This window comes from Varanus komodoensis, unplaced genomic scaffold, assembly GCF_004798865.1.
Source record: "Varanus komodoensis strain SLA01 unplaced genomic scaffold, ASM479886v1 scaffold116, whole genome shotgun sequence".
Taxonomy (NCBI): domain Eukaryota; kingdom Metazoa; phylum Chordata; class Lepidosauria; order Squamata; family Varanidae; genus Varanus; species Varanus komodoensis.
Genome location: NW_025335333.1, coordinates 487,854 through 515,788, shown reverse-complemented (window position 1 = coordinate 515,788; position 27,935 = coordinate 487,854). Strand labels below are relative to the sequence as shown.

Sequence of the window (27,935 nt, the reverse complement as noted above, 5' to 3'; positions counted from 1 at the left end):
CCTGCGCGACCGCTCTCCTGTGCGCTCCGCCGCTCGGAGGATGCCGCGAGCTGCGGCCCCCCGGCGCGCCGGCCGTCCAGCAGCTCCTTGCGCCCGCCTGGCGGCCTGGCCGTGGGCTGTGGGCACCTGGGCAGCCCGGTGGGGCGGGCGGGCGGCAGGCATGCGGGGCCCGACTGGGAAAGGCTGGCCGGGTCCCGTGCGCTGCGGTTACGGCTTCCCACAGCCCTGCAGGTCCCATCGTCCTTGGCCCGCTGGTGGCAGCGGGTTGGGGCAGGCCCATGCCAGCAGGAGCGAAGTGGTCCTCGCAGAGGCGCAGAGCCGGAGCCCGGGTGCCTGATCCCGGCTTCGGAGCGGAAGTGCGGGGCCCTCAGCCAGAGAAGCGTGGGAATTGGACGCTCCGTCTGGGGTTGCGGGAGGCTGGGAGGACTGGCCGGGGGCCTGGGCCCGGGCCTGGCCGCCTGCTCCTTCTCAGCCGGACCCTTGCGAGGGCAGCGCCGAGCTCTGGAGGAAGGCAAGGCTGGGGCTGCTGAAGGTGCGCCCTGCCGGAAAGGCGCAGTGGCAGGCAGGGCGATCGCTGCTCTGCGGTGCCCACCCGGCCTGCCCGTCGGTGCTCTGCTGCGAAAGCCTCTGCGGTCTCTCTCGGCCTCCCAGGACGGAGAGGTCGGCGCGTGCAGTATCCGTGGGGCAGCAGTTTGGGGGAGGGTGGAAAGAGTCTGGGGGCCTTGAGCCTGCCTCGTTGCGTGTCAGGCGGTGGTCCGTGTGGTCTGGCGTTGTCGGAAAAGGCAAGGCCAGAGCAGCCGGGGCATGGAGCCGAAGTGCCGAAGTCGGCGGCCTTCCTGCGCAGATGGGCGTGTGTGGAGCCTTGCAGTGTTTGGCAGCGGGGTTTTGGTGCCCCGACGGGGTGCAGGCCAGACTCACAGCCGGGTTTGGAGGCGGCTCCGCAGCCAGGGCTGGCCGGTGGCCTCTCGCCCAGGAAGTGCATCTGCGGCTCTGCATCCCTCCCGACCTTCGGTCTTCGCGACGGAGGCAGGAGGCCGGGGCCAGCTGCTCGCGGCCTCCTGGCCAGCTGCTCGCACTTGCGTGCTGAGGCTGGGCAAGGGGTGGAGGGGGAAGAACAAGGCAGGGGGGCGGTGGGGGGCCGCAGCACGCCACGGGGACCCGGCCTCTCGCGGGCTGACGCACTCTCTTGACGTGCGCTCCTGTGGTTCCAGGAAATGGTAGAACATCGGTGCCGGGGGGGCGTGGGCTGGGAGGCCCCATGGCCCCGCCAGAACTGCCGCGCCCGGCGGCTGCCTGAAGGCTGCTCCCAGATCCCCGCCGCGGCTCCCCAGCCCGTCTCCCAGGGCCGGAAGTCCCTGCATGGCTGCTGCGGTGCCCTCCGCCGGCCCGTGGCAGTGCCCCGTATCTTTGGAAGGGCTCTCCGGCGGGTCTCGCCTGCGGTGGCTTTCCTTCCAAAGGACCCTGGGAGGGCGGGCGCCCCGGTCCTTCCGGCAGCGTTGAGAGCCTCCCACCCCACGGCCGGCCGAGAGCTCCAGGTGCCAAACAGGATCCAGGCCGACCTTACCCGTGGGAGGAAAGGTTCTGCCACAGCCTCCCCAACTCAGGCGAGGTCTTGGTCACGGATGGATTTCAAGCTGCTCTGGAACCATTTGGGAATAATTGCACCTTAAACCATCCAAGCACTACAACTCCCAGCGCCCTCGGAGATTGGCTGTGCAGGCTGGGGCTGATGGGAGCAGATGTCCCGGACGGTGGGAAGGTGCCGGTTGGCAGAGGCCGGCAGCAATGTAGAAAGCAATAAAGCGGTGCTGAAGCCCTGCCAGCCTGCAGCTGCCTCGCACTGCGCACTCTTCCCTGACCCCGACCCGGTGGCTCCCTGTGCGCAGCTTGCCGCGTTTCTCACCTTCACGGCGATGCCCTGAGCCGCCTGCCGAGCTCCGTGGAAGCGGGGCCTGCCGGTCCTCCGGCTGCAGCGGCCCTCGGCCTCCACCTGCCCGCCCTCACTTGTTTTGGCCGGCTTGTTGGGACCTGCTTACGGGGCGCCGTTGGCAGCGTGCGTGGCTTGTCGGCCTGGTCGTAAGTCTCCGTAATGAGCCTGGCGGGTGACGGAGCCGCTGCCTCGAGCCAAGCCCTCGTGCCACGAGCCAGGCCCTGCGGGGCACCGATCCAGGAGGCAGGAGGGTGAGGGGCGCCCTCGGGAGGCGACCTGGCCTTCCACACCCCGGTGCCACTCAGATGAAGGCAGCACCTCTGGGGAAGGACCGGGCTTGGCCCCGCCTTTGGACCGCAACTTGTCTCCAGTCGCTGAGCCTATCTGCCTCTGCACTCCAGTTGCTGGGGAACATGGGTGCTGTCACACTAGCCCGCAGCGAGAGCGCCCAGCATGGTGGCCAAGGGAGGGAAAGGTCTGCTCTCCGCAGGTTCCACACTCGGCTCTCCGGGCAGGAAGGAAATGCCAGGCATTCCCATGTTTGGAAAATCCAAAGCCGCCGTGCGCCATGCCTGGCCCAGTCCCTGCAGCAGGGATGGCAACTCTGACGGGCAGCGACAGCCGCCGGGGCTGCGGCAGGAGTCTTCTCAGCGGCTCAAGCCTGAAAAGGGGCTTTCCTGCCGCAAGCAGGTCCTTCTCCCAGAGGCATCTCAGGTTTCCAGGCCTCACGGTGCAGTGCGGGGCGAAGAGCTGGTTGAAGTCGGACTGTGGGAAGCCACCTCACGCCAGAGGAGGCGCTTGGCCATGCTCCAGGGTGGGGAACCCTGGGCTGAGGGCTGAATCCAACCCTTGGGGGTTCTCTAGGGGGCTGTGCCAGCATGGGGGTGTTGGGGGTGCTTCTTTTTCCCTTCTGAGATGTTGAGATGCTGCTCTCAGGGCTTCACTACTGGCAGGAAAAGCTCCTTGCACTTGGCCACCTCTGCTTGGCTTCACCCTGGCCACCGCTGGCTGGTGGCCACCGAGAGCATCTGCCAGAAGGAGAGTGCCCCGCGAGGGAAGGCGGCTGCCCCGGGGCTGCTTGGAGCCACGGGCGTCTCTGTGGGCTCAGGGGGAGCCCGCCTTTCCCGGTCCCCCATGGAGCGCGTGGGCTCGGACCAGAGCAGGTGTGCCTCCCGCTGGCTGGAGCATGGGCCAGTGGCGCGGGGAGGATGAGGAAGCAGCCCCGTCGGGGAGCAGCAGCGAGAGTGCGCTGCTGGGTGCGGAGATGGGCCGCGCATCCGGTTCCCGCATGTGGGGAAACTCTGGTGGGCGGGGGCCGCACCGCTTCCTGGCTGCCGCGCTCCGAGCGCAAACACGGAAGGGGCCGCCCGGCTCCCAGCCCTCGGCACTTGCTGGGGTGCGTGCGGCACTGCCTGGGCCGGAAGAGCGGTGAGCCGGCACTTCCCGCCTGCCTGGATTGGTCCCTTGGCGGGCAGAAGGAATGCGGTGCGTGTTTGCGGCGTGGGAAGGCACTCCGGGCGGCATTCCAGCGGAAGAGGCCTCGCAGCCTGTGGCCAAGGGAGGCCTCTAGCGCTCGCTGCCCTGGGTGCCCTGTGCTTGTGGGGCCAGCCCCGCTTCCGAGGCGGCCGGGGAGTTGCGCGTGTCCCCCACCTGAGCCGGCGCGCTCTTCCTCGGAGGAAGGACCCCGGCCTCGTGGAGGAGGGCCTCTGGGGAGAGTCTGCGTGCCCACCGGACTCCGGCCGGGCTGGGAGTGCGTCGCTGACGTGCGCGGAGCTTTGCGTATTCCTTGCGGCCGAGTTTGCGGCCAGCTGCCTCCACTGGGAGGAGGAAATGGCAAGGGGTGGAGCGACCTTAAAAAGGCTTCGGCCCCCAAACTGCTTTCAGCCGAAGGGCCACATTTGGTACTGGAGAGACTCCGGTGGGTCGTGTTCCAGGGCTGGCAGGGCGAAAACGTACCTTTCAGCTGGAAGCTCTTCCCGCCTATAGGAAGGGTCTGGAGTGGCCGAAGGCGGCACCCCCCGTTTCTGGCGTGGTGGGTGCCCGGCTCCCCGCAGGGTTTGTCAGTGCGCTGCTGCAGTCTTGACAGACAGGGGGCCGGGGGGCACGTTTGTTGGGGGACCTCTCCTCTTTTTTGGCACCAAAAAAGGCTTAACCTTTTACATTCCATGGTGGTTTTAATCTTGGATGTGTTTTAATCTCCTTTTCTCCAGTCGGGGTTTACCTTTTCAGTGGGGGGGGGCATGGGGGGTGCATCGCCCATGAAGGCCCTCCGGCTCTTGGCCAGCAAGGCCAGGCTGCAGTTCTGCCCCAGTGCTGAGACAAAGGCACAGCCTTGGTTTTTGCTTTCCAAAAGCTAATTTGATTTATGTGCTGCCATCCTTCTTGCCACTGCTTTTCCCCTCGCAAGCGATCCAGGGCAGCAGAAAAGCCTCTTCCTCTCCGTTTCATCCTCACAACATCCCTGTGAGGCAGGGCAGACTGAGAGTCCATCCGTGCCTGGCCAGAGCCACCGGAGGAACAGGCTGAGCGGAGTTGTGAATCCGGATCTCCGGAGTCCCTGGCCAAGGCCGTAACACAGGACTGGCTCTCCAGCATTTATTACAACCATGAGTCATTGAAGCGCTCAGTAACATGCCGTAAATTTCCTAGAAATGTGAGCAACTCAGTGATTACTTTTTGCTTGGCTTTTGTCCTGGAACGCGGGGTCGGCCCACGGCTGAGAACGTAAAGCAAACTGAACGAAAACAGGAAGAAAGGAGAGTGACAGGGACTGCTTGAAAAAACAAATATTCAGCTCTGAAAAACAGCTCTCTTGTTCAACGGAACCGTGGCTTTGCCGAATATTTGCGGGTGGACATCGGGCTGGGTCTCCAGCGGCCCCGGTAATGGCCAGCAGGCTTCTTCAGGATGAGGTGGGAGCAGAGTCTGGCGCGCCTGCGAGAGACAGAGCAGTCCGGGCCATTCCCGAGCCCTGTCCTGGCTGGGGAGGGGGCGAGAAGCCCTGCCGCTGGGGGAGTGTGCATAGGGCAGGGGCCGTGCTGGGCTGTGCCGGGGGCCTTTCCGAAATGGGAAGGGGGTAGCGCTCCTTCTCCGGGGGAAAGGTCCATTTCGGAGGTGCGGTGCGAGGAAGCCACGGGGCCGGCTGTTGGCCTCAGCGGGGTGCTTCCCTCGTCCCCGAGGCTAGTGTGTGAGCAAGGCCACATGTGGCCTTGGGTGCGTGTGGGGCTCTGCGGGAAATGACCCGCACTGCCGTGGGGCTTCAGCACCGGAGGCCACGAGCTAGCAGGCTCCCATGCCCGGCTGCCTTCGCAACTGCAGGAATTCCCCGTCACAGCGCTCCTGGTTTGACGTTGCGGGGAACCGGGGCCGGGCCGGCCGGCCTGCGGGGCTTGGTGCCCTGAGAGTGTGGGAGAGGAGCATGCCACGGCGGAGCCTGCGCTAGGACGCGAGACGTTCCCGGGCCTGCGCCGAACTTTGCTCGCTGAGCGGCCCGGAGCTCAGGAGCTGGAGAGCTCGGCGTGCCCGGCGCTTCCCGGCAAGCCCTCTCCTTGGCCGGGGCTCGTGCACGGCCCCCGCGGCCTTCCCTTCCACGCTTGCCTTGCTCCGAGCCAGTGGAACTTTCCGCCGGGGAGGCGGGCGGGTGGCCAGCGCCCTTCGCTCCCTCGGCCTGAGCCTTTTCGCTGCAGCTCGGGGCTGTGACCCACAGTGCGCCTCCCTGGACTGGAAGCGGCCGCCGGCATCCCGAGGCAGCAGAGGGAAGCGAGGCCGGGACGGCCGGGCAGCAGAGGCTACTGGGGGGGTGGTGGCAGCTCTCATGGGGGCCGTGCTCCCTGCGGAGGATGAGCCAGGGGGAGGGCTGTGAGGCCGCGGGACGGCACCTCGGCTGGGGAGGCGTGAGGAGCAGCGGCCTTTGGTCCGTGGTGCAGCTTCCCCAGCCCGGTGAGTGGGTGGCAGGTGAGTTTTCGCCCACCTAAGTGTGGGAAAACCCGTGCGCGCACGAGAGAGGGTGCATAGCAGGGGGAAGGGCGCCCAAAGCCTTCGCCACCTTGGAGAGCATACCCAGAACAATGTTTTACGGCTTCAGAAGTCGTCTGTTTGAAAGGGAGTTTATCTTTGACCACGCTACGGAGAGAGATTAGGGATTAGGGGGTGAGAGATGCAGGCGCTTCCGACGCGCTGTGACACAGCGTGTGCTGCGTGGCCCTCCCTTCTGTGTGTATTTTTTTACCGCGGGCCGGTGCCAAGAGCGTGTGGGCCTCCCCTCGCCACTTGCGTCAGATGCTGAGCGCTCCGCGGAGCTTCTCTTCCTCTCCTCTCCTCTCCTCCTCTCCTCTGGTTGTCGATCAAGTAACACGAGCGGCCCACCACGCCGATCGGATCGGCTTTCATGGCGTAACCAGACCCTCCCTTCACTCCCTCGAAATGTGAGGACGCCAGCGGCTGCAGGACCAGAGTCTTGTCCCCCGAAGCCGAGGGCTGTTTGGAGGGTGTGGAACTGAGGGCCAGATTTCTTGGATTATGGAGGGATCGTGAGGTCGCATCCTGAGCGGGGGCTGAGCTGTGCTGCCCAAGTGGAGTCCTTGCCCCGCTTAAGGATTTTCCTGCAGTTGCAGACCCAGGTGGCCTGAAGCAGACCCTCCGTGGTCAGCAGCAGTATACCTGAGCTTGCTGGATCTGTGCGCACGGCTCTGCATTCCAGCTTCTCTTCCAGCATGTGGGCCTGCTGCCCGTTCACATTTTTATACCGCCAAAATGCTCCCCAGTGACCAGGTGCCGGTCACTGCCAGCAAATGCAAGAGACTTGACACAAGACAAAAAGTGGCTGGGAGGGAAGAGGAGAGAAGGGCGAGCGGGAGCAGGCTTCTGGGCTGCGGCAGTCGGGCAGAGCGGGGCGCCGGGCGCATGTGCGGCAGGAGGGGGGGTGCGCCCAGGTGCGCGGCGGCTCCACTGCAGGTGTGTCCCCCGTGGCCCAGCTTCCCCACCCGGTGCCTGGAGCTGGCCCATGGCGCATCCGGAGGGTGCCCCGGGGGGAGGCCGGGCCGGGCGGCCCTTCGCACCGCCTCGGGTGTGCCGAAGATGCGAAGCCCGGTCGCGCTTGCCGTCCTGCACGGGGGCCCGCGGGGCCCGCCCGGCCCTGCCTGAAGCGGAGCCGTGCTGCGTGCCCAGCGGCTCCTGGGGGGCCGCCTTTGCCTGCCGCCGGCCCAGCGGCGCTCGAGGCGGGCTGCCCTCCCCTTGGCACCGGCCGGGGAAGTGGGGTGACGCGGCTCCCCGCTTCTTGTCTTACCGTGTCGCGCGGGCAGACCGTCCGCCCCCTGCTGCCTGTGCCCGAGCCGGCCTGGGAGCCGCCTGTGGAGGGGCTTGGAGCGGCGGCTGAGGACGCGGAGGCCTGGGGGGTGCGAGCCGGCCGTGGGGCGCCGCTTCCCGAGCCGGCGCCCGCCTGCCCTCCTCACGCTTCCTGTTCTCAGGCACCCTCGTCGCTTTCCGCTGTGGAGAGCCGCCAGCGCTCTCTCCGGCGAAGCCCCCCCTGGGCTGCTGGGGGGGGGGTGAAGGCCTTCAAAGGCTGGAAAGGGAAAGTTTACATAAGCAAGGGAGGTGGCATGCGCCGTCCCCCCCCCCCCCGCCCATCCTCTGGGACGGGGCGGGCCTGCGGTGGGGCTCTCCCTGCGCGATTGTTCTGCGGCTTCAGACCCGACGCTGCCGGAAAGCTGCTGTGCCCAGGAGAGGCTGGCAGGAGCCGCGGGTCCCCGCTCCCGGGAGCCCGGGAAGGAGCTGTGGAAGCCCCACGTGGGGGGGCGGGACACCTCCCTGCGGGCTCCGCGGCCGTGCCGGTGGGATGAGCGTGCCGGGCGCTGTGCGGCGCTCCGGCCCCCGGAGAACAGGCTGACCCCCGGCGGCCTCTGCAGGCATGGAGAGGCTCAGGGAGTCTGTCCTGCACTTGGCTTTCCAGATGTCAACGTACAAGCGAGCCACGCTGGACGAGGAGGACCTGGTGGAAGCCATGGAGGGGGAGGCCTACCCCGACGGGTTCCAGGTAGGCGCTGGCGGGCAGTGGGGGTGGCCGGGGGGGCTGGGAGGAGGGCCCCGCTGGCGTGGAGCCGGGTGGTGTCCCGCTGGCCCAGCAGGTTCCCGCCCTGCTCCCTTTGCTGTCGAGTGGTGGCCTGGCAGGGGCCTGGGGTGCTGGTGGGAGTGTTTTACTGGGACTTGGGGGCACGTGCTCCGGTTCCCACTGAGCCTGCCAAACAAGCTTGCTCTGGTTGCTCCCTCGCCTGGCACATCCTTTCAGGTTGGTTTCCTGATTCTGCGGTGAGAGCCTGGAGCTGTCCTCTTGAGGACTGGCTGCTTAGCTATAGCTGGTGGCAGCTGCATCGCTGCTCTTTTCCCCGGTGCCTCAGCTGGGGATTTCCAGAAGGCCAAGAGCCCAGATCCCCTCGCTGTCAGGAGCGCCCCTCCAGGCACACGACGGCGGGTGCTGCATGAGCGGCGGCCCCCGGACAACCTCCCAGCGGGGCGGTCCACGTCAGAGCTGTGCAGAGCCGCCCATGGAGACGCAGAGAATCTCCTCCCTTACTGGGAACAGATGCGGTCTGGTTGCAACGTCTGGGAATCATTATCCGGGTGTTACTGCGCTACCCGGCCGGCTTGCGTGTGGCTGCGAAGCGGCATGCCCACCTGCTCTCCTGGGCTGGAGCAGACGTCGGGCTGGCGGGCTGCAGAAGCTCCGTGGGGCAGATCAGCCTCCTGCCCCCTGGCTGGCCGTGCCATCCCTCGGCAGTGCCTGCCCCTTGGCCTGTGCTGCATTTGTGCCTTGGAGGAGCTTTGGGGAGAGTTGGAGGGGCCGCCCTTCCCCGTCGCCTCCTGCCGATCCCTTCACAAGTTCCCTCGAATGCTCCCCACAGCGCTCTTTCCTGAGTTAGCAGCCACCAGAGGTGTAAAAGGCTTCCTGGCCGGGGAAGCCAGCTTTGCGTCGTTCCAAATGCTGCGAGCGTGATTTCTCTTCACTGTTTCCCTGCGGGTCCCAGGCCCTCCTCTTTCATCCCCAGTCAAACGCCCCCAGCCTTTTCCCCTTTCCACCGCGCGTCCTCAGCCGGGGGCGGCTCCTGCCGTGGCGGCGGCATCCCTTGCCAGGCGAACGCACCTTCCCACCCAGCGTGCGCCGGGCACCTCGGGCAGCTGGGCTGCGAGCCTGCGTGGATCCGGGCCAAGCAGGAAATGGGCTGGGGCGGGGAGGTATTTGCTGGGAAAACTCCTGTTCAGTTTGGCTGGCTTCCTGTTTGGGCCGATCCCATTGTGGCTTCTGGGTGCTCGCTCCCCACGAGGGTCGTGCGGGCTTTGGGGGTGGAGGCCGGGATTACCAGCGCGCCTGGAGTCCGGTCCCTGGGGGCTTCTCCCAGGACGGCCTGGCCGTGAGATACGAGCTGAAGGGACTTGGCCGCAAGCTGCGTGGTTGGACAGGCACCACGGCCCCCTGTGGCTGTCAGTGCTTTGCCGAGCATGCCCCCCGCCCCCTCGCCCCTTCTTAAAACAGAACTCGGGAGTTGCACTTCTCTGAAGAACTCCTGGTTTCGACATGGCTATCTTCAGTTCTGCCCAGGACGCAGTTATTTCATTTTTGCCGCTCCAAGAACGTGGAAAACCCTTGATACAGTCCTGGCCCAGCTGGACGGACAAACCAAGTGGAAGGAGCTGCCCTTGGCAGAATCTGCGCATGGGGGAGGTGGCTGCCGGCCTCCGTGATGCGCCTGACCGGGGGGGGGGGCACCTCCAGCCCTCTGGATAGATATGTTTGGCTACGACTCCCACCATTCCTCAGTGTTGCCAGTGCTGGCTGAGGCCGATGGGAGTTGTGACCCTCCACATGGCTTGGCCTCGGGAGGCGCAGATCTAGCCAGAATCTGGCGCTCTTTCGCATGCCAGGCTTCCTTCCCGCGCTCGCTCGGGAAGTGAGCTGAGTCGAGAGAAGGGCACGGATGCTCGGGAGTGCCGGCAGCTCCTCTGTGCGAAGGACAGCCGCACGTCACGTCTGCAGGAGCAGAACGCCGCTTGCCCATCGCGTGTGCAGGGGGCGTGTGCTCCGGCCGGCCACACGGACTCGCTCGGACTCACCTCCCGCTGGGCACCGTGTTGGTGCTTCGTGCGGCGCAGACGGAGGGGGAGAAACCGGGCTGGGATCCAGGGAGCCGAGCCAAGGAGACCCACCAGGGTCCCGCCGCCAGTCGGGGCTGCTCACGTGCCCCCACTTGGGCCTGCCAGTTGCCCCCACCCCCCAAAACAACGAGAGCGGCTCGTGGCCCGCCCTGTCCACAGCCCTGCCGGTTGCCACTTTAATCCTGACACGGCCCTTGCCGGAAGGAGGGAGCCGAGTGCCCCCCGGCCCAGCCACTGCTCTTGGGCCAGCCCTCATCCCTGTCCTCGCCCCTGATGGAAATGCCCCCTTGCTTTTCTCTTTGGCTCGCTGCTCCTTCTGTTTATCTTCTGGTGTTGGCTTGAAAAACTCGTTCTCTTCCGCGGCATCTTTTGTCTGGCACAGCCCAGCCCCCCTGTTGCAACCAAATCTTTATCCTCGGAGTTGCTTGCTTGCTTTCCTCTTCAGGCAAAAGGACAGGGATGAAAACAGTTGCCAAAGGGCAGTCAGCTTCTCCAAAGAACCTGCTCAGGTAGCTGCCTGTGTGGAGCTGAACGCTGAATGCCTTTTTCAAGCCGCTGCCGCGCTCCGTGCAAACCGCCCCCCTTTTCGTTGCTGAGACGTTCGTCCGCAAGCCCGGCACTGGCTTCTTGTCAGGTGCCTGGGCCAGAACAGCTGGTATCATGACAACAGTTAAAAACAATCGCTAGCAGTTAAAGAGAGAGAAAAGCGCCACAGAGGACACCAAATGCCGGGAAAGGAAGCCAAGAGGCTTCGGCAGCAGTCGGAACGACGCGAATTAATAGCGGAAGAATCTGGGTGTCAGCCCAGATGGAGACGGAGCTGGGGCAAGCAACGGGACCGGTTCTTACGGGGAAGGAAGGCTTTTGGCACAAGCCAGGAGCCTTCCCTGTGTGCGGGGCTGAAAGTCCGCGCCCTCTTGGCCAAATGAGAAATCGTGGCTTACGGGAAGAGAAAGAAGCGTCCTCCTCGTCGTTCGGTTGCGGTCCCGCTGCCCCACCCTCCGTCGCATCTGCTCCTCCGCCCCACGCGGAGTGGCTGGAAGTTTTGCTCTGTTCCTTCTGCATGTTGCAGCAATCCTGCCCTTCCCCGCCAGCAAATGTGGGGCCCTCTGCGTTGCGGCAGCGGCAAGACCCGCCCCACCTGGGGCCGCCAGGGCACCTCTTTGCCTTTCTGGGGCCGGCCTGCCCCTTGGCGGCTGCAGAGGTCCCAGAGGGCCTTTTCAGGCGCACAGCCTGCCTTCCCTGAGAAAAGCCCTCCGTGGGAGCAAGCTGGCCAGCAGGCCGCTTCCTGCCGCCGTGGGGCTTTGCGATGGGGCACGCAGCCCGGGGCGGAAAGGGGGTGCTCGCCCGAGGAAGCCTCCCCTTCCTTCCCTGGCACTTCCCTTCCTCCCCACTGCCTGCAGAGTACCCTGCCTGGTCGGGGGGGCACTGTCCCCCGACAGCTGGCCTAATGAGCCCGAGGGGACGTGCCCCCGCTGCCCGCGGGCCAGGTGTGCCCTCATCTGGGCTTGCTCACGGAGCAGCCGGCTGCCATCTGCGGCTTGGCTGGGCCTTGGCTCCACCCTCACTGCGGCCCTGGGGGTCCGGTCCCTGGCGAGGGGCTTGTGGAGGGCCCGTTTTCTGACCGGGGTGAATGGGGGCTGGGGGGCAGCCAGCCTTTCACGCTCCCCCAAGCTGCTCGCACGCCGGGTGGCAAGAGCCACCCCGGGGCTGCCCGACGAGCTGGCACGCTGCTTCAGCCGTGCTCTTTCCCCGCAGGTGAACTTCCGCGAGGCGGGGGGCAGCAGGGGCTGCTGGGCGGAGCGGACGCGCCTGGAGAAGGGGCTGCTGGTGCTGGCGACGGTGCTGCTGGTGGGCCTCCTGGCCTGTGCCCTCGTCCTGCTCTTCCAGCTCCGCACCCGTGAGTGAGCGGCACTGGGCCGGTCGGCCCCGGGCCCCCTACGCCCCTTCCCCGGCCGCCGGTCGGCTTCGGCACCCCTTCCCCATGCGGAGGCGCTGGCCCCGCCCCCGCCTTGGCCCCGCCCCCACTGGAGAGGGACCCGGTGGCCTCCCCAAAGCTGCACTCGGCCCTTGGGCTGGCGCAGGGTGCAGCCGTGGGCCCCAGAGTCTGCCCGGCCCCTCGCCGAGGAGGGGGCTCCGTCCCTCCGTCCCGGGCTGCCCCGGGCGCCCCCTCTGCCATCTCTCCCCCCCCCCGCCGAGTCCGGGGGCAGCAGGGCGGCTGGGGCGAGGGCCCCCGCAGTGCCGACGGCCCCGTCCTCCCCCCGCAGGGCCGTGCCTGACGGAGTCCTGCATCTCGGTGACCAGCGCCATCCTGGGCTCGCTGGACCGCTCGGTGGACCCCTGCGAGGACTTCTTCAGCTACGCCTGCGGCGGCTGGATGAAGGCCAACCCCGTCCCGGACGGCCACTCGCGCTGGGGCACCTTCAACAAGCTGTGGGAGCGGAACCAGGCCGAGCTGAAGCACCTCCTGGGTGAGTGGGGGCGCGGGGGGCACGTGCCGGCAGCCGGAACGCTTCCACGGGCTGCCCGTTCTTGGGGTGCGGCCCGGATCAGGCCCGAGCGGAGCGCCCCCCTGGGCGGCTGGCCGGAGCGTCTCCTGGGTGGCAGGGGGCTCGCGAAAGGGCACGGGCACTCGCCGGAGGGGAAGCGCTTCGCTCTCCTCTCCCCTCCGCTCGGTTGAGTTGCGAAAATCCCCCCCAGCGCGTGGGGTGTGTGTGAAGGGGCCGCTCTGGGCAGCTCCGTCAGTCAGTCATCGGCTGGAGTGCCTCTTCCCAGCCCAGCTGAGTGGAAACAGGCTCGGGTCGCCATGGCAACGGGTCCCTTTCCTTTGTTTGCCTTATCGGCCTTTCTCCATCCCAGACAAGCCGCCTTTGTCTTGGGTTTCTGCCTGCCCCGCCTTGGGGGGTTTCCCCTGCCTCCCTTTCCAGCCACGGCTGGGCTGCCTGCAGGCTCAGGCCAAAGCGCCGGCCAGGCTGGGAGAAGCGTCCCAGCATCCGCAGCAGGTCTGCTTGGCTCAGGCCTGAAGGCTGCTGCTTGTAGCGGTGAGCCCACACGCCGGCCGCGCGTGTGCAGGAGAGGAGCGGGCTCTTGCCGGCCCCCGCGGTCCCCCCACTGCCGCCCCGTGCCCAGGCGGCCGTGGGTGACAGGCGGGGCGCCAGCCGCGCTCCCACTCGCTTCGGTGCTTCCCACAGTTCATGGTCTCCGGGTGGGTGACAGAAATGGCAGCCCCTGAGGAGGGGAGGATCGAAACCTGCTCTGAAGGCTTGCACACACCCAGTCAAAAGCACTTTAAAACAGCCAGAGAGAAGCCGTCGGAATAGATGAGGCGACTCGAGAGCATCGCTGTGGCACTGGCTCTGTTGCGTGCCCCCAGATGCCTAGAGGAGGCCCTTAGCCAAAAAGGGGAGCGGGCGGCTGCTGGGCACACTTCGCCGCTGGGGAGAGCGACCCGCAGTTGGGGGCGACCCTCTGCGCAGCCACACTTCTCCAGATGCCCCTCCCAGGAGAGGCCCCCGGAGGAGGGCTTGGCGCCGGGGCAGGGCCGCCCCAGAACGGCGCTGCAGTCTCCGCTGCAGCCGAGGCTTCCTCCGCCAGGCCTGGAAGCCCTTCCCGCTCCCTGGCCTGTGACTGAGTGGGAGACGGGGTGGGGGCACGGCAGCCAGAGAAGCCTCCCGGCAGGGCGGGGGCTGAACGACCCGCGTTTCTTGCCCCCCCCCAGAGAACACCACGGCCGCCGCCTTGAGCGAGGCCGAGTGCAAGGTGCAGCGCTACTACCAGGCCTGCATGAACGAGACCAGGATCGAAGAGCTGAAGGCCAAGCCCCTGGCGGACCAGATCCAGAAGGTACGGAAGGGCCCCGGGGACGGGGGCAGAGTGCCCTCGCTCGGTTCCTGCGGACAGAGCGGCTGGCATGCTACGCCCTTGCTGCTGCAGGAGGGAGCCCGCGGCTGGCCTCTGCACGTTTTCAGCTGCTCTGCCGTTAGCCCTGGAGGTCACCGGGGGGTTTATAGCTCCGATTCCCTCTGGGGCTGTTTCTTTGAAGCATTTCCCTGCCATTCCTCAACCAAAAAGCCTCCCGAAGCAGTGGACTGAGAATCCATTAAGGAGGAGACTCGCTGCCTCCACAGGCTTGCAGACTCGGAAGAAATGCCACACGGGGGCGGAGGGGGGGGAGGGATCGGAGGGAGGCCCCCCTTTCTGCAGGGCAGGTGCCAGCAGCCCCGATCTCCATTCCGTGCCAGAGAGGTTAAGAGGACACCGCACTCCAGTGCCACCTTCGGTGCACGTAGGCGTCCTGAAATATCTGGCAGGTTTCGGTTTCTTGTTTTTTAGTTTATTATTACAGCAATCTCCTTCCAGTATCAGAAACAAACCTTACTGACGCTGCCATTTTTGGCCCCGGTGAGGAACGAGAGGCCCTCCCTGTGTGCGGGGACAGGCGGCCCTGGGGGTGTCTCCTCCAGACCTGCCCGGCCGGCCTCTCCGTGGCTCAGGCGGGGCCGTGGCGGACTCTGGCTCTCCCTCTGGTCCCCCCAGCTCGGCGGCTGGCATCTCAACGACTCCAGCGATGTGGAGGACTTCAACCAGACGCTCCTGGAGATGGTGGCCCATTACCACACCTCCCCGTTCTTCGCCATCTACGTGAGCGCCGACTCAAAGAACTCCAGCCGCAACATCATCCAGGTGGGGGCAGGGGGGCACAGACCGGGCCGGGGGGGGGGGCTTGCGGGGGCGTCTGGGCACGGCAGGCCCCCCGAGCTGCACCTGGAATCCTCCCAGCGCAGGGACCTGGCTCCTGGCCTGAGCCCTTTGCAGGCACCTTTGGCTCCGCAACAAAACCGAACTTCTGCCGGGTTTGTTTAGAATCTGCTTTGCTAAGGCCAGTTTGGAGACATACGTTCCAGCCAGAGACACAGAGGGTCGCTTGGAAATGTTGCCCAGTCCCCTAAACGCTATGGATGATATACGTTTTTTTAAAGTGGAATGGCGATGGAGGGGCTGGGGTGGAAGGTGGCATTTGCCCTGCCCCCCCGTGTTTGTGTTGAATTTGCATTGTGCGTTGAATTTGCGTTGAATTTGCGTTGTGCCCGCTCTGCCGCCACGTTCACCCCGCTGCTCGCGCTCTCGCCGCCCGTTCCAGGTCGACCAGTCCGGACTGGTGCTGCCGTCCCGAGATTACTATCTCAACAAAACGCAGAACGAGAAGGTATGTGCCGGGCTCTCCTTCTGCTCCCACTTCGGTCGAAACCCCACTTAACACAAGCGCAGGCCCCCCTTCGCTCACCTGGCCTCAGCGGTCGCAGCCAAATGGCGCATTTCCAGAGGGATTTGCCGAGTAAAATCGGGCTCCATGCTTGGCTCTGCTGTTGCCTGTTGAATTTGCAAAGCGCCGCACGGCGAGAGAGGTGCCGCCAATTGCGAGGCAGGCGAACGGCCACAGAAGCAGACGCTTCAGTGAAGCGGAAGCTGGAACACGGCCCTGAGCCAGGATGAGGCTGGCCGAGGAGAACCGTCCCCTGCTGCTGCCTCCCTGGGTGGGGGGCCTTCTGTGTGGGGGGAGCCGTTGGCAGTCCGGGCCCCTCCTCCCGGTCCACCAGGTGCCCCCCCCCCCCAACGGTTTCTTGCTTTCTGCAGTTCCCACCCTCCTGCCTTTAAGGCGTGGGGACCGGCACTCGGCCCTTCCAGCCAGGTGCTGCCGGCGCCCTCGTCCCTCCCGCTTCGCAGCCCCAGAGCTGCTGGGAGGCAGATCCGGCCCTGAGCTGGAAGAGGCCCTGCGCCCCTGGAGTGAGGCTGTGCCCACGCCTGTGGAGAGCGTCCCGCACCTTGCTGGGGGACACGGAAGTGGCGCGCGCCCCCCACCCGTCTCTCGCCCCCTCCCACCCGTCTCTCGCCCCCTCCTGTGGCGGCCTTCCGCCGATGCCCACGCCTGCCCTCGCCTGCGGCTGCAGGTCCTCACGGGCTACCTGGACTTCATGGTGCAGCTGAGCGTGCTGCTCGGGGGGGAGAACAAGACGGCCATCCGGCAGCAGATGCAGCAGGTCCTGGACTTCGAGACCGCCCTGGCCAACATCACCGTCCCCCAGGAGAAGCGGCGAGACGAGGAGCTGATCTACCACAAAATCCCCGTCGGGGAGCTCAAGGTGAGGAAGCGCTCGGCCGGCGGTGGGGGGCCAAGCGACCCCCGAGCAGCTCCTCTGCCTCTGGCCCAGGCCGCAGGGCGGGCGGAGGAGGCGCGGGAGACGCACGGCTGCCCGGCTCTGCCTGTGGAGCAAGCAGGTGGGGGTGGAGAGGAGACGACCCCTGACGGAGGGGGCCTCGCCCAGCGCCCCCAGCCCCGGGGTCAGCCCTCCGGCGCCCGCGCGTGCACACTCACGGGAGATCCGGGAACGTGCGATTCGTGCTCTGCGTCGTGGAAACGCTCCTCGCCTTCGAGGGGCCCCTTTGGGCGGAGGCCCTGAAGGCCTCTGGGGGCAAGGCTTCCTGCCGAGCAGCGCTCCAGGCCGGGGTTCGCCTGCGGTGCGACGGGGCACGCTCCCCTGCTCTTCCTCGTCCGCCGACAGAAATCCCGAACGCCGAGCCCCCCGAGCGCGTGCCTCCACGCCAGGGCAGGAGGAACAGCAGGTGTGGACAGCAGTGGCCGGCCTGTCCTCGTTCGGCCAGATTGGGCCTTCCCAGGGGTTGTGTGTGCAGCGCAGAGGGCCGAGCCCCCTCTCCCTGGGGCTGCACCACCGCGGTCACTCGCCCCCCACGGCCTCTTAGGGGAGCGCCCGCAGCGAATAGTCCCGGAATGGGCTGCTTGGCCCCACGGCCGCCCTGCCTGTTCCCGGGAGGAGCCGAGGCCTCGGCCCACGGGGATCGTGCCCGTCTCTGCGCTGCCTTCTGCGAAGGGCAGCCCGGCAGTGGCTCAGCAGCGCAGCTGCGCAGATAAGAGCGGCCAGACAGAGGAAGATCGAACCTCGAAACGCTCCGAGGTGATGGCCGTTCAGAACAGGTCCGCCCTGCGTGTCTCCTGCCCCAGAGCCTTGCGCCGGCCGTCGATTGGATGCCCCTGCTCAACGCCATCTTCTACACCACGGAGATCAACGAGTCGGAGCCGGTGGTGGTGTATGCCAAGGAGTACCTTGAGCAGGTCTCCAGCCTCATCCTCAGCACGGAGCGGCAGTGAGTGTGGCCGGGGGGGCCGGGGGGGGCCGGGGCCACGGCCAGCGAGAGAACCGCTCACCCGTGTGCTGTCCCCGCAGCGTGTTGCACAACTACATGATCTGGCACCTGGTGCGGAAAGGCGTCAGCTTCCTGGACCATCGGTTCCAAGACGCCGAGGATAAGTTCCTGGAGTCCATGTACGGGTCCAGGAAGGTGAGGGGGCCGGCGCTGGGCTGGGGCACGCGCTTGGGCGGCTGCCTGGAGTTCCAGGCAGGATCTTTCCTGCCAGCGCTGGGCTGGCTTGGAAGTCGCTCAGAAATTCCTCTGGATGTGCCCGGGAGTCGCAGGCTCCTCCAGGAACGGAAATGGCTGATTTGCGGGTGGCCTTGTCATGCAACGTCACAGGAGGGAGGGGGTGGGGATGCGCAGGAGTTGCTGGGCCCTCCCCTCCACCCCCCCCCCGAAATTGGAGGGAAGCATCTCTGTGGGCTCCTCCTCCTCCTCCTCCTCCTCCTCCTCCTCCTCCTCGCCCATCCGTGGCCCAGGGGCCGTGTCCACAAGCGGCGTGGCAAGAGCGCCCTCTGCTGCCAGCTCGGACCGTGCGTGTTTCTCTTCCGAGCCCCGTGGTCCATTTCTTCCATCTCTGCAGCCCTGAAAATGCTGCCAGAGCATCATGCAAGCTCCCAGTCCCTCCCGTGGCCACCCCCCCGCGTAGCCACTTCGCCTCCCCCCCACGCTGCCCCCGCTTCCCCGGGAGCTCTCCTGAGCTCAGAAGTGTCCGCTCGCGGTCCGTTGGCCCAGCAGGTGCTCGGGATTTCAGAAATCGCGCCAGCGGGAGGACGGCAAGCAGCCGCTGCCAGCCGTGCTGGGCGGCTGCTCAGGCCAGGCGACGCCTCGGCCTGGGGACCCTCTGTCGTAGGCCCGCGGCCCAGTCTAGCTGTCCCCAGCCCGGTCCCCTGCGGACGTGCTGGACAGCAACGCTCAGCCCGCCACCGCGGCTGCCTCCCCCAAGGTGGTCGGAAGGGGGTGCGAGCACTCTGACGGCTCCGCTCCAGGCAGGGGCCGCTCCGGCCTCGGGCAGGAGGGCTCGTTCCACGTTGCTGCCCGGGGCCGGGCCCGACCCGGGCCAGGTCGGCCCTCCCCGGCGCTCACCGCCGCGCACCCTCCTCCCCGACAGACCTGCTCGCCCCGCTGGAAGTACTGCATCAGCGACACGGACTTCAACCTGGGATTCGCTCTGGGCGCCATGTTCGTGAGGGCCACCTTCGCCGAGGACAGCAAGGCCATCGTAAGCGACGCGAAGCGAAGTGCCTCCTCTTTCCCTTCCGCGGCGTCACGTCGCCTCGTGCGTTAGGACAAGGGCCCCCCACCTGCCAGGCTCCCACGAAACGCGCCTTTTCTGCTCTTTGACACGTGGCCCGTTGAAAGATCATGTGACGCTCGGGAGCTTGGTTTAGCTGCCTTGGCCAGGCTGGCTCGGCCCAGGAAAACGCGGCCATCATCACCCCAGGCCTGCCTGTGCCGCCGCCTCTCTGCTTTTATCTCCACAACGGCCCTGTGAGGTAGGCTGGGCCGAGAGTCAGGGCCTGGCCCAGAGTCATCTGGGGAGCTGCATGGCCGAGTGGGGACTTGATTCCAGTCCACCCAAGCCCCCGTCCCCTACTCCGTGGCTGCCTTTCCCGGTTGGAATCCTCCAAGGCCACGCACGGCAGTCAAGCTAAACCGAAATGGTAACAAAAACAGAAGAGCAGCGCTCCTTCCGAAAAGAACAAAGCCTTCCCCGGTACAACTGTGCTTGCAACCAGGGGAAGCTCCGAAGCTGGGCAAGGGGTCCGAATGGCTCTGTAATGTAGGTTGACATTTTTAATATTTCCGAGCCACCCAAAGGGCTTTCGGCCGCTGGCCAGGACTTCATCACGAGAAGCGTCTTGCGCGCTGGGGTGTATCGCTAGAACCCCGTCTCAAAGCTGCCCTCGCTTTCGCTCCCCCTCGTTTCTCACTTCTGTGCGGCTGCTCCCGAGGGCATCCTTCTGTCCGAGGCTCCTGCAGAGATCCCTCATTCTTCCCCGCTAGGCCGAGGAAATGATTTCAGAGATCAAAATGGCGTTTGAGGAGAGTTTGGAGAGCCTACGGTGGATGGACGAGGAGACGCGGAGGTCTGCCCGGGAGAAGGCTGATGCCATCTACAACATGATTGGCTACCCCAAGTTCATCATGGACCCCAAAGAGCTGGATAAAGTCTTCAGTGACGTGAGTGTGTGGTGCGGAAGGCGGCCGCCCGGTGTGGAATGGATTGGTCTGGAGGGCCCGGGTTGGCAAGGCTTGCTCCGGGCTGTCTTTGGGGGTCGGCCGGGGGCCCCCCAGTCCCTGCCACCTTGGCCTGCGTCTGACCAGGTTTGCTTCTCGGCAGTACGACGCCACGCCCGATCAATACTACGAGAACGTCATGCACTTTTTCAACTTCTCTGCCCGTGTGGCAGCTGACCAGCTCCGGAAGCCCCCCAACCGTGACCAGTAAGTCACAGCTGGCACAGGGCAGCTCGGCTGGGGGAGACCCGGCTCCCCGCCCGGCCTGGCTTCCTGTTTCTGGCACCAGCCGGCTCGCTGGCGGGCAGGCCGTGGCCGGCGTGAGGTGCTCGCGGGTGATGCTGTAAGAGCAGCGGGACAGATGCCCAGTCGGCTTTGCTGCTCGCAGAAATGCCCGAGGCCCTGACGTGGGGCTCCGTGGGATTCTGGGGTGTTCGGAGGCCCCTCCGCCAGCAGCTGGGCCCCTCCTCTGGGAGGGGATTCGGAGGGGGCAGCAGGGGGGAGGGCCTCCGCCGGGCCGGGCCCTGCCCCTCATCCCACAGGGCACTTTCTCCTCCCTTCGCGCAGGTGGAGCATGACACCCCCAACGGTGAATGCCTATTACTCCCCGACCAAGAACGAGATTGTCTTCCCAGCGGGGATTCTGCAGGCTCCGTTCTACACCCGGAGCTCCCCCAAGTATGACCGCAGCTCTCTCTCCCCCGCCCCCCCCCCCGGGGTTTGTCCTTGCCGCTCTGGGTCTTGGGAGCGGCTCCTGCAGAGGTGGGAGGGGGCCTCTTCGCACACGTCCGCCTGGCTGTGAAACCTTTGCAAGCACGAGATGTTGGAGTGGGTCATGGCACAGGCCTGGCCCCCCACTGCACTGAAGCAGGATCCAGCCCTTCCGCTCACGTGGGGGCCACAAGCCCCCCTCGTCCTGGGGTCCCACATGAGGTCTGCCCTCACGCAAGCCGAACCCCCTTCCCCGCATGGCAGCTTTTCGGGCCACTCCTGCGCCGAGGGATTCCCTGAAGTGGAGGCGGACTTGTCTGGCCGTGGCTGACTGGTCCCCTTGGTTGGCAGGGCGCTCAATTTCGGAGGGATCGGAGTTGTGGTCGGCCACGAATTGACCCACGCGTTTGATGACCAAGGTGAGGGCCTCGCTCTCCCCTCCCGCCTGCCCCACGTCGCAGAGCGGAAGGGAGGCTTTGCCGCCGTAATATTTATTTGGGCCCCCTTGCCGCATGCTTATTACCGCTGGGCTCTTCCTGCTAACTGGGTTTGCCAGGTAGAATTCTGCCTGCCTTTTTCTGTGCGGATATTTTGGTACTGATATTTCAGACACGGTCGTGTTCTCAGTCAATGTGAGGCTTGCCACCCTGGTAGGCAGGCAGGCGAGCCAGGGAAGCCCCCGTGGGCCGGGGGGCCGGTCTCCTCCCCCTGGGTGGGCCTGCTGCGGACCCTTCCTGTGGCCGCGGCTGTGGGCACAGCTCCCGGGCTCCCCGGCGCTGCTGCTGACGGCCGCGGTTCTCGCAGGCCGCGAGTATGACAAGGAGGGGAACCTCCGGCCCTGGTGGAAGAACTCCTCGGTGGAAGCCTTCAAGCAGCAGACGGAGTGCATGGTGGAGCAGTACGGCAGCTACATGGTCAACGGCGAGGCCGTCAACGGCAAGCACACCCTGGGGGAGAACATCGCGGACAACGGGGGGCTCAAGGCCGCCTACCGGGTGAGGCTCAGCGGCGTGCGGGTGCTTCCCAGGAGCCTCGCCGCCCTGCCGGCGTTCTGCCGCCTGGCCGGGCCATCGCCGAAGAGCGCCCCGGCTCCCACCGACCTCGTTTGGAGGCGCTTTCGGGGCCTTCGCCCCAGGGCTGGGCAGGGGCAAAGGCCGTCCCTTAGCATGGGGAGGGCCTGCTGGCCGAGAGGCCCCACAGCTGGGGAGGCCGAGGGGAAGGCCGAGGGGGCTGCGGGCAGGCGGGATGCTCTGCCCCGTCACGGCTCGGCCCCCCCCCTTGCAGGGCTGACTCTCTCCGCTGTGTTCTCCTCGCAGGCCTATCAGAACTGGGTGAGGAAAAACGGGGAGGAGGAGACGCTGCCGGCCCTCGGCCTCAACAACCACCAGCTCTTCTTCGTCGGGTTTGCCCAGGTAGGTCCAGGCGGCCACTTCACCCCCTCGGGTCCCTTCCAGTGTCCCTCCCTGTGCCGGCCGGAGGGAGGAGGCAGGGCGGCCGTTGCCCTCGAAGCAGACGCCACGCTTGTGCAGGGACCCGGCGGCTCAGAGTCCGCGTTCGGGCACAAGGGGGACGGGCGACGGCTAGGAAACGCACAGGCGTGTGAGTTGGGGAGAAGGGCACGCATGCGTGTGCCGGACAGCAAAGTAACGGAGGTGAACGAAATGTTTACAAGTCGGTAAAGCCTCACGACCATTCAGCACACACACGAGGTGGTACCCAATGTTTCGACCTGTTGAAATGAAATGGACTTAAATTTAGCCAGGGCATCACACGTGGCTGTACAAATTCTGTGATCCCCCAACAGCCAAGTTCACGGCGATTGAAGGCCTTTTCATTTCAGTCGGGCGACAGTCGGGAATAATGCTGGAATGCGCCTAACGGCTCAAGGAATCCCCCTCCTCAAGCTCACACGCCTCCTTATATGGGTCACGCTGCAGGGAATCTGTGTGCAACGGGGCCTCTGAGGTGGCTTTACGAATCCCGGGAGCCTCCGTTTCTGGCAGGGGCCGGGGAAAAGCGCAGTGCCGGATCATGCAGGCCCACCGTGCTCCTCCGAAGCAGCAGCTCTCAAGCGACGGGGAAATTAATGGAATTTGTACAGTGCCCTGGGAATTTGTTGAGAGCCGCAGCATGAATTCCTTAAACAAAGAGGCGCTCCGGTTTGGTCACCTGGGGCACGGCGAGCCAGGGAAGCGGTGCGTGATGGGATGGCCCTGAGTGGGCCGGGTGATGGCTCCCCTTCCCTCTCCCCCCTCCTCGCTACTGCAGATTGTGGGGTTTGCAGCCTCTGGGGCCGTTTCCCCCCATCCTGAAAGGCGGAGATGCCTTTCTGTGCTGTTTGTGGCGGGCGAGAAAAGCTGTGTGGAACTTTGTTGGCCTCCGGCTCTGCGGTTCAGCCGGGACGTGCCCCTGATGTGCCACCAGAACCACCTCAGCCCCGGACAGAAAGCGGTTCTGCGCATGCAGAGCCGAAATGGGGACCCCCCCCCACCCACGGAAAACGTGGCTCACACGGCCTTGGCCCTCTGCCCTGCGCTCCCAGGCCAGGCCCCCCATTTTTGTGAAGGCCGCTGAGCTGCTGCCCTCTCTTCCAGGTCTGGTGTTCCGTCCGCACCCCGGAGAGTTCGCACGAAGGACTGGTCACTGACTCCCACAGCCCGTCGCGCTACCGGGTCATCGGCACCATCTCCAACTCCAAGGAGTTTGCCCAGCACTTCCAGTGCCGGCCTGGCTCCCCCATGAACCCCCTGCGGAAGTGCGAGGTCTGGTGATGCCTCCTGCCCACCCCCGTGAGAAAAGGGAACCGGAGCTCAGCCGATCGGGGTGGGCTCCTTCAGCCTGCCTCGGTTTTCAAGAAGCAGACCGCGACCCTGGGAACTCTCCTTGCCGGAGTCGGCCTTCCGGCTCCCACCTGCTGCTCCCGGCCGGAAGGGGTCTCCGGCGCGGCCCCCCCCCAGCGCCACCGGAATCCGCTCCACTGTGAAAGCTCTCCCGAATTGATCCCTGGACCGCCACGGTGCTTTCCATTCGTAGCTTCCCCCTCTGGGAGCGCCCGGGACAGGCCGCCGGCCATGCTCTCTCCACGCAGGGAAAAGGGATCTCGCCTGGCCGGGGCCCGCAAGCTTTTCTGCCTCTTTTTCCAAAGGGAGGACCACCAAGAAACGGCACCTCGTGTGGGTCAAGTGCCAGACACACGAGGATGCCTTTTTATATAAGCACACACATGATAAAGCGTGTAACATAAGGGGGGTTATTTTTTTAATTTTGCAGAACACTGGAAATTTTAGGGGGAAATATATTGAAGGTTTTTATATATAAAAATGAATAGAATGGTATATTTATTACTTTTGGTCTGCACAGCAACATAGGGAGAGAGTTTTCTGGTTCAGGGCAAGTGGCAGGACGCAGGTATCCAGCGGCTCCCTCTGCGTTTCCGCGTTAGTCCCTGGGATGCTCCCTGTCCTCACCCAGGTCCTCCGTTGGCTGGGGGACACGGCTCTTCCAACTCCTTCCTCCCTGGCAGGGCTGCTGTCCCACTACTTGAAATCTGGGCGCTGGGCCGCTCTGCCGAGCCCGTGTAGCAGGGAGCATCTCCAAACACACCCCCTTTGTCAGCCTTCTGCTTTGAAAGTGGGGAACGTTCTGTTCTCTGCCCTGCCCTGCGACCATCAGCTTGCCTCTGGCGCACGACGCCGAGGCGTCCGGTGACACTCGCCACCCCCGCACCCAGACGAGGGGCCCCTTTGCAATGCAGCGCGCCCCTCGGAAGCTCGCGCGGCTGCCTGTCGGAGGTCTCCCCGCACAGGCCTCCCCTCGCAGCCCCGCTGGCCTCGCTCGCGCTGGGAGTGCCGGTGCCGTCAGGAAGTCCCGGAAGCCTTGCTGAAGGCTGTTGGGCGCAGAGAGGGAATGCGTTCTGCCCTGCAGGAGCTCTCTCAGTCCCCGTGACCCTGGAGCACAGTGCGGGAAGGCCTCGGGGGCTCTGAGACCGTCAGGTTGGATCCGGGCTCGGAGGTCCTCGGGATGGGCCAGAACGGAGGTCCTGGCGCATGTGCTGACGACTCCGGGACTCCAAACGCTTTCAGGGGTCCGGCTCGCTCCTCGGCGGAGGCTGCCAATCTGTGCTTGGGTGCTGGAACCTCGCTCAAAGGCACTGAACGTGGGGCCTGCAGCCGCTGACAGGCGCGGGGACCGTCTGCTCTTTGAGGAGGCCGCCCGCATGTCGCCGAGCCGCGCGGCGCGTCTCGGGACCTCTGGGCGGGGGGGCCAGACAGCGGTGCGCCAGCCCTCGCGAGCGGGTGTCGCCGGGGTGCCGATCCTCCGCTGGGCTCATGGCAAGCCCTTGGCCGTCTCTGGCTTCCATGTGGCACGTGGGCCAGATCTGTGATCCCAGCTGTGGGCCGAACATGCCTCGCGCAGTCGTATTTGGCAGGGAGAATCGATTGGTTGTATCTTCCGGCTTGATTTCTTCCTAGGCAGGTTTAAATCCAGAGGCACGAGGCGGTGGGCTTGCGCTGCTTGGACATCTCCCGGCTCACTTGGCCTTCCTTCCAAAGAGCTTGCAGGCCGGTGTGAGGGCAGCCGGGCGGTTCCTCCGGCCTCCTGCTCCTGCACGGAGGCTGCGTCCCTGCTTCCCCCATGCAGGCCGCCTCTGGGTGCCTTCTCTCTTCGATGCGACCTGTCTGGCTACTGGGGACCAGACCTGGCCCCTCGTTGCCCTTTGCTCAGCCCTCCTGCCTTCCGGGCTGCACCTGCTCCGGCTGCCCGGGAGAGGAGTGACCCCAGCGATCCAGCCCAGGCGGCACCCCCAGCGGGGCACTGGGGCTTCCTGCGCGGCCGGGCGAGGGAGGCCCATGGAGGAGGGCGTGCCATGGGGCCACGGCTGCGCTGTGCTGCGCTGCGCTTCCCGACTGGGGCTGCCCCTCTCCCGCTTGTCAGTTGCTGGTTTTCCTGCGCGGCTCCTCCCGGCACAGCCAAATCGGTCCCAGCTGTGCATCTGCTCTCGGTAATTGGACCCAAAGAGAACGTGCTGATGGCTTCCAGATGTGCTGCTGAGCGTTCAGGAGGGCTCGCGCATGGAAGGTCGGCCAGGCGAGCATCGCAGTGCGTTTGTGAGCTTCCTTGCCCCACGCCGGGGAGAAGGCGCCGCAGGCCCCCCCCCCACGTCCGGGCCCTGCCATGCCCTGGGGGCCGGTGAGCTCATCATCCGCCTCGCACTGAGTGAAAAAGGGAACCGAGTGAAAAAGCTTCACTTTGGGCCTACAAGGCCCGCCTTACTTCAGGATTAAGGGACGGGTGTGCGAGGAATATGGCCGCCCGTTGTGTGTGCGGGCGCGGGAAGAGTGCAGCGTTTGGTCTGTCGGTCCTTCTTGTCATCTCCCCTCGGTTTGGGACGACTGTAATTTTGAAATAAAAAGGCTTTTGTTTGATTTAAAAGAGGGCCTCTTCCACGTGTGTCTGTGTGCCTCGACCATGGTGCTCCGTGGCTCATGCTCAGGCCTGCTTGGCCCTGCGCCCGGGCAGCTGCCTTCCCATGGACCTGGCCCTGGGGAAAGGGTGCGGGTCCTGTTTGTCTTCGAGCCGGGGAAGACGGGCGGCTGTTGGGGCGTTTAGCAGAAGGCCTTGCATACCGTGGGAAGGGCCTGGGCAGCAAAATGGAGGGGCCTGCCCAGAGCCGGGGCGAAGCTGCCGGAGCGATTGGCGCTATGGCTGGCTTGGGTTGGAGGCGGTCCGCAGGCCTCGGGTTGCTCTGTAAAAAATAAGCCTGCCGCGTTTGGGCATTTGACGAGTCAGCGAATGGGCAACTGTGCGGTTATCCGAACAGCAACACGCGTGTGGCGGCTGTGTTGTTTTCTGTTAAACAGTCACTTTCTAGTGCAATGAGTGCTAACTCACTGTCGCAGGTCACGGTTTCTGTTTTGTAAATGTGACTGATTTACAGTCCTGAGCCCGGCAGCCTGCGGTCGTGCAGAGAGAGAGAGGGGACTTGCCATCCCCGGCCCAGAGCCAAAACCAGCAGCCACCCGGGACCCTCACTGGCCTATTGTTGCTGCCCGACTAGGCAGCAGCTAAATGGGATTTTCTCTACCCTAAAAAATGTCTTTGCCACTAGGTGATTTGAATGGGGCCCACCCAGGTGGAGAGGTGAAAAGGCGCCAGCTTGGTAACAGCTGAGAGACCTCTAGCAGACAGGACATTGCTCTGTATCCCCTCTGAAGCATCTCCTGGACGGCAAAGGGGTGGCTTCTCCCTGCAGCCGCCTGCCGGCGGGGCCACCCGCGCCCTGCGTTGGGTGAGGGAGCGGGGCGAGAAGGCGCCTCTTGGCCCGGGCAGGAGACGCCTTGGCCGCCGTGCCAGCGGCGGCGCCTGCTCCGGGGCAGCCCGGGCGCCTCCGGGCCGCCCCCTTCCCCGGCTCAGGCGCTTTTCCCGGCAGGTACCCAGCGGCGGACACTAGAGGGCAGCCTAAGCCAGACGTTGCTCGACATTCGCGCTTCTTGGCTAGCCTGCTCCTGGTGCGCGTCGGCAACGGGGGAATCGTCGCTTGGACAACGCTTCGTGGGGCGGGTCAGGATCTGGGGAGGCCCCGCAGCGAGTCCCCTTGGGGGAGGCGCGTGGGCGTGCGAGTGCAGGCTCTCCCCGTTCTTCTGGCCTTGGCGGAGGTGGGAGAGGCTGCAGACCTGTGTCTCGGCAGCCTCAGGGAAGCGATGGGTCGCTGGTGCAGAATGGAACGGTCCCGGCTCGCCCGCGTGGTGTTCGGCTTAGAGCCAGATCTGAACTTTAGAGCAGGGTTTTCCATCTCAGTGTGCGGGACTACAACTCCCATCATTCCCAACAGGCATGGCTCTATAGAAAGTCATGCTCAGGGGCACTTTTTTTCCTCCTGGGCTCCACCCTGCGGAGTCCTGCCTTCTATCTGCCGCCCTTCTGATCAGGAGTCTTCCTGCTTAGTTCAGGCAGGACATAGTGCTGTGCTTAGTGAAGGAAGTACACTGTCCATGCTCAGAGGCTATCTCTACACCTGCTGCTACACAGTCCTATTCCAACAGGGGCCCCAACAAACCTGTGTGCACCCTGGTTTATAACAGTACTTCTGAGCATGTGCAGATCTTCACTGTCGAACTCAGCGGAGAGAAAGAGACTGTTTCGTCTGTGGGCGCCCGCCCTTCTGGGGATCGTGGGGAGGGCGGGGGGGGGCTCGCCTTAGGTCCCAAGGTCCAGCCCGCGGCCAGCAGCCATCGCAACGTCTTGATTCCGCGTTATATTGACCCGGGTTTCCTTTTCCTCCCTCCCTCCCTTGAATGCTGCTTTTCTGTGCCGCCTTCCTAAGCCCGGTCGAAAGTGCTGCTCGCAGCGGCAACGACGCGTGCCTCCACTTGCCGGCACCATCCTACGCATGTTACTGTCAGAAGTCCTACAACTCCCAGCATCCCCCAGCCTGGCTTGGGAATGCTGGGAGTTGTAGGCCTTTCTTCGGCGAGAGCCATGCGGAATCGTCCAGCGCTCTGCCCAAACGTGCGCAGGGCTGAGCCGCACGAGCAGTTTCCCGAGCTGGAACAGGATGAATGGGCGAGCCGCCCGGGGTTACTACGCCCGTGCAATGACACACAAGGCCCGGGAGGGGCCCCGCGCCCCGCTGCCCCCCCCCGCGCGGAGGCGGCCCCCGGGGCCCCGAGCGCCCCACCCGCGAGCGCGCGCGGGGCTC

At 65.5% G+C, this 27,935-nt stretch overlaps 1 protein-coding gene across 3 annotated transcripts; it reads left to right on the top strand.

Annotated features, from left to right (window-relative positions):
- The first annotated feature begins 4,775 nt into the window (after positions 1-4,775).
- On the top strand, positions 4,776-25,669 carry ECE1 (endothelin converting enzyme 1). 3 transcript variants are annotated; one of them, XM_044421247.1, is made up of 18 exons: positions 4,776-4,842; positions 7,878-7,961; positions 11,834-11,975; positions 12,343-12,546; positions 13,794-13,918; positions 14,612-14,758; positions 15,216-15,281; positions 16,024-16,215; positions 17,094-17,236; positions 17,317-17,431; positions 18,396-18,506; positions 19,292-19,468; positions 19,629-19,732; positions 20,093-20,203; positions 20,588-20,655; positions 21,041-21,231; positions 21,553-21,648; positions 22,831-25,669. In XM_044421247.1, the coding sequence occupies exons 1-18, from the start codon at positions 4,816-4,818 to the stop codon at positions 23,005-23,007; spliced, it is 2,280 nt and encodes a 759-aa protein (XP_044277182.1). In that variant the 5' UTR covers positions 4,776-4,815; the 3' UTR covers positions 23,008-25,669. The 3 variants fall into 3 exon arrangements, with proteins under 3 accessions (XP_044277182.1, XP_044277181.1, XP_044277183.1); XM_044421246.1 differs by lacking the exon at positions 4,776-4,842 and having other exon boundaries at positions 7,836-7,961; XM_044421248.1 differs by lacking the exons at positions 4,776-4,842; positions 21,041-21,231; positions 21,553-21,648; positions 22,831-25,669 and having other exon boundaries at positions 7,836-7,961; positions 20,501-20,639.
- Positions 25,670-27,935: the final 2,266 nt, after the last annotated feature.

What these genes read in the sequence shown, in the direction of transcription:
- ECE1 (XM_044421246.1), top strand. Translation starts at nt 7,836, where the DNA reads ATGGAGAGGCTCAGGGAGTCTGTCCTGCACTTGGCTTTCCAGATGTCA. An exon ending in CCATGTACGGGTCCAGGAAG is followed by an intron (nt 17,432 to 18,395) that starts GTGAGGGGGCCG and finishes CCTCCCCGACAG; the next exon opens with ACCTGCTCGCCCCGCTGGAA. An exon ending in TACACCCGGAGCTCCCCCAA is followed by an intron (nt 20,204 to 20,587) that starts GTATGACCGCAG and finishes CTTGGTTGGCAG; the next exon opens with GGCGCTCAATTTCGGAGGGA.